General features: G+C 36.6%; 1 protein-coding gene across 2 annotated transcripts in view; it reads right to left on the bottom strand.

The window, feature by feature from the left end:
* Positions 1–848: 848 nt before the first annotated feature.
* The window catches only part of LOC144437754 (cysteine-rich venom protein latisemin-like), a 17,516-nt gene continuing 15,296 nt past the window's right edge, over positions 849–3,068 (bottom strand). The window contains exons 9-11 of one of the 2 annotated variants that reach the window (XM_078126768.1): positions 2,876–3,001; positions 2,193–2,330; positions 849–1,103 (exon numbers count right to left, since the gene is read on the bottom strand). In XM_078126768.1, coding sequence (XP_077982894.1) covers positions 1,000–1,103; positions 2,193–2,330; positions 2,876–3,001 — 368 coding nt within the window. In that variant the 3' untranslated portion in view covers positions 849–999. The remainder of the gene's footprint in view (positions 1,104–2,192; positions 2,331–2,875; positions 3,002–3,068) is intronic. The other variant, XM_078126770.1, reaches the window with a different exon arrangement.

The following is a 3,068-nucleotide window of genomic DNA, read 5'->3' as shown; positions in this document are numbered from 1 at the left end:
TTCCACTTCCGTGTAGTTTCGGGATTATTCAGTAGCCATTGATAGCAAACGCAACCCAACATAAAATAGTTTCGATAACAACAGATCTCGAACAAACATTAACCAACATACACCACAGCGCCCTCACGAGAGAGGAGGGAGTTTGAACAAAACGTGGTGTTCAAATGAATTGATTTTTGTACTTGGCAATGTTGTACATGTAATGTAAATTGGCTTATTGTAGAGGGTAAGGATGGATCTTTCCCTCCATTCTTCGGGCTGATTGGGGCTAATGGTAAGACAATACTAAAAAAGAATAATGTTATTGGAGACATCAGATTTATGCCTAATAAAGTTCACTCAAGGCGGATCAATGGATTTGATTTATCAAGAACTTTATTCAAAATAATTTCACTTTGGTAAATATATAACGGTACACAACTATTAACTTTGTGTAGTAATATACATTCCATGTGCGCCGAAATTAGGTAACATGCGTCTAGAAAACTGTTTTCCAGTAGTGGGCACATTATATGAACAAATGATCTTCTATCATGCCGACGAGGGCGCAGCTGACAAAAATCTCATCTGATATTATATCACATGACCAGAGACGAATGCACTGTTCATCAATGTATCATTATTATGGAAGAGGAGGTTGTCGAATGAGAACTTCATGCGAGTCGACTCCGTCAAAGAAAGTTTCCTCCATCAATGCTATAGACAACTATTGTAATGTATATCGATGCAGATGCTGTAACGGATGTATTTACTTATGTAAAAATGCAGCACTAGACACTAAAGTCCAGACAACAAATGAAAATAATTCAAAAACAGCCATATACCTATTTACACAAGTAATGACCTGCTCTTCCTTGTTATTTCAGCGTTCATAGCGTCTAATATTTTTTTTGGAATAGTAATATTTCGAAAGTGTCATGCATACAATATATAAATTGTGGCAGCTTTGATATAGATATGATTTCTTATATGGTAGAGTAAAACAAATTTTCATTGAATTTAGTGAAGTATGTATGCACTGTATAAAACCATTGATAGAAGTAATATAACGTGATACACTGTAGATACAGCTCCCGAGGTAAACTCCTTGGCCTGTGGTTTCTCTGAAAATTATGAAAATGAAAATTGATTAGAACCATCACATAGATATATACACTACACAGTCTTTTTGTAGTACTCCTGTACTCGATATCATTGCTTTACGTGTTTGGCAATAATAATTATTATTATTATTATTATTATTATTATTATTATTATTATTATGTTAGATTTTATATAGCACTTTCCCACTCTGTGCTCTAAAAGCACTTTACAATTATTACCCCAGCATGGATCTGTATCGGCACAACCAACGGCCTTTTAAACTTCCTCAACTCCCTGGGGAGCATTCAATCCAAATAACCACAGAATGTAAATCCTGTATTTTAGACAAATGGAAGTCTATGATGGTAAATTGAATGAATTAATTAATTGTGGCGTGTATTTTCCTTGGCAATTGATAGAAATGAATACTCTAATGTAAGCAATGACATCCCGAATACCCTAGTTGCTTGCCTTGACAAATACAAAGAACGTCAAGACAAAAAGATGAGGATGTTGTGATGTCATCAATAGAGATTTTCCCATAAGCCTTTGCAGGAAATCCCAAAATGGCTGTACATATGCCACTGTCAGGTGCAGTAGAGCTTCGTTACAAGAATACACAGTTGAGTAAGTTACATGGGGGCTATGTTATCACCCACAATCACATGTTAGTTGATAGCAGTGCCCATATTAGAAGTGTACTGAAGGCCGAAATAACCCTGAATTGACTTTTTCTTTGGCAAAGATGAAATAGAAAATAATTGCTAACATTACAAGTAACCATGATTAATACTATAACACCTCTACGTGCAATGAGTCATTGTCACATCTCAATCATTAATAGGGTGAATATATATCATATGCTGTGTTGTGATGGAAGTGAGATACCCACGACATGCATAGCACGATATTTCCACAAAATGCACTCCCATATATCCTGGCCAAATTATCATCTCACACTCCCAACACTAGAGGGTGCTATCACACTAGATTACCCAACAGAAATAGTGTGCGCGCTCTGTACGCATTTAATTGGCATGCTGAATTTAAAAAGAATACTCATTGCAAGCAATCTACTTGTAGTTCAAATCCAATTTCTATTCAACTACCTTGCTCTGCGTTTTTCTTAGTTGGTACAGGCTTAATAGATTGTTTTCCTTTGGTCGTTGGCACAAGTTTTACAACTTGTGTTGATAATTCTTGCCTTGCAGTTTGTTCCCCAATTGTTGACAATACATAGTCGTGTTCTGACAAAAGGATGACAGACAGACAGACAGACAGACAGACAGACAGACAGACAGACAGACAGACAGACAGACAGACAGATAGACGAAGAGAGCAAAGAAGAGAGACGGGAGAGAGAAAGTAATAAATTGTGAAATGCAGTGACAACAGGACAACAGTTAAAGGGCATAAAGTGAAGAAGAGATTCAAGACATGTACTGTAAGACTCATGTCATGTAATGTAATGTAATGTAATGTAATGTAATATTATGTTACGCTATGTTATATATTTAAATGCAATGTAAAGTTTTGCAAACACAAAATAATATACTGCAAAGTAAAGTCAAAAGAGATGTTGTGAGAAAGACTTTAGATAGGATAAGAGGAGTATATGTTTTGACTAGGAACAGACATTCAAACACATCACATCTCATCATGAGTCTGTAAAGTATGCATATGCCGTATGAGGCGCCCTCCAGTAGACATACAACAAGACCGTTGAGGGCGGAGTGGTAAGATCGATGTTCCAGTCTAACCACATGTTACGAAGGACACAATAGGTACTTACCACATAAGTCTCCCTGGAAATTTCTTGTACATTCGCACGTACAAGTAGCTGCATTCAGGTCACCGCCATTTAGACATTTCTTACCACCACAGCACTGTTTGGCATCTGTACTCTCAGCCAGCACTTCTATAGTCAGGTGAAAATACCGTAGTAGGTGAATATAGCATATTATTTAGTAGGTGAATATAGCGTA

The sequence above is a fragment of the Glandiceps talaboti genome, chromosome 7 (genome assembly GCF_964340395.1).
Source record: "Glandiceps talaboti chromosome 7, keGlaTala1.1, whole genome shotgun sequence".
In the NCBI taxonomy this organism is placed as follows: Eukaryota; Metazoa; Hemichordata; class Enteropneusta; family Spengelidae; genus Glandiceps; species Glandiceps talaboti.
Note: the sequence above shows the minus strand (reverse complement) of the source record. Positions and strands in the feature narration are given on the sequence as shown.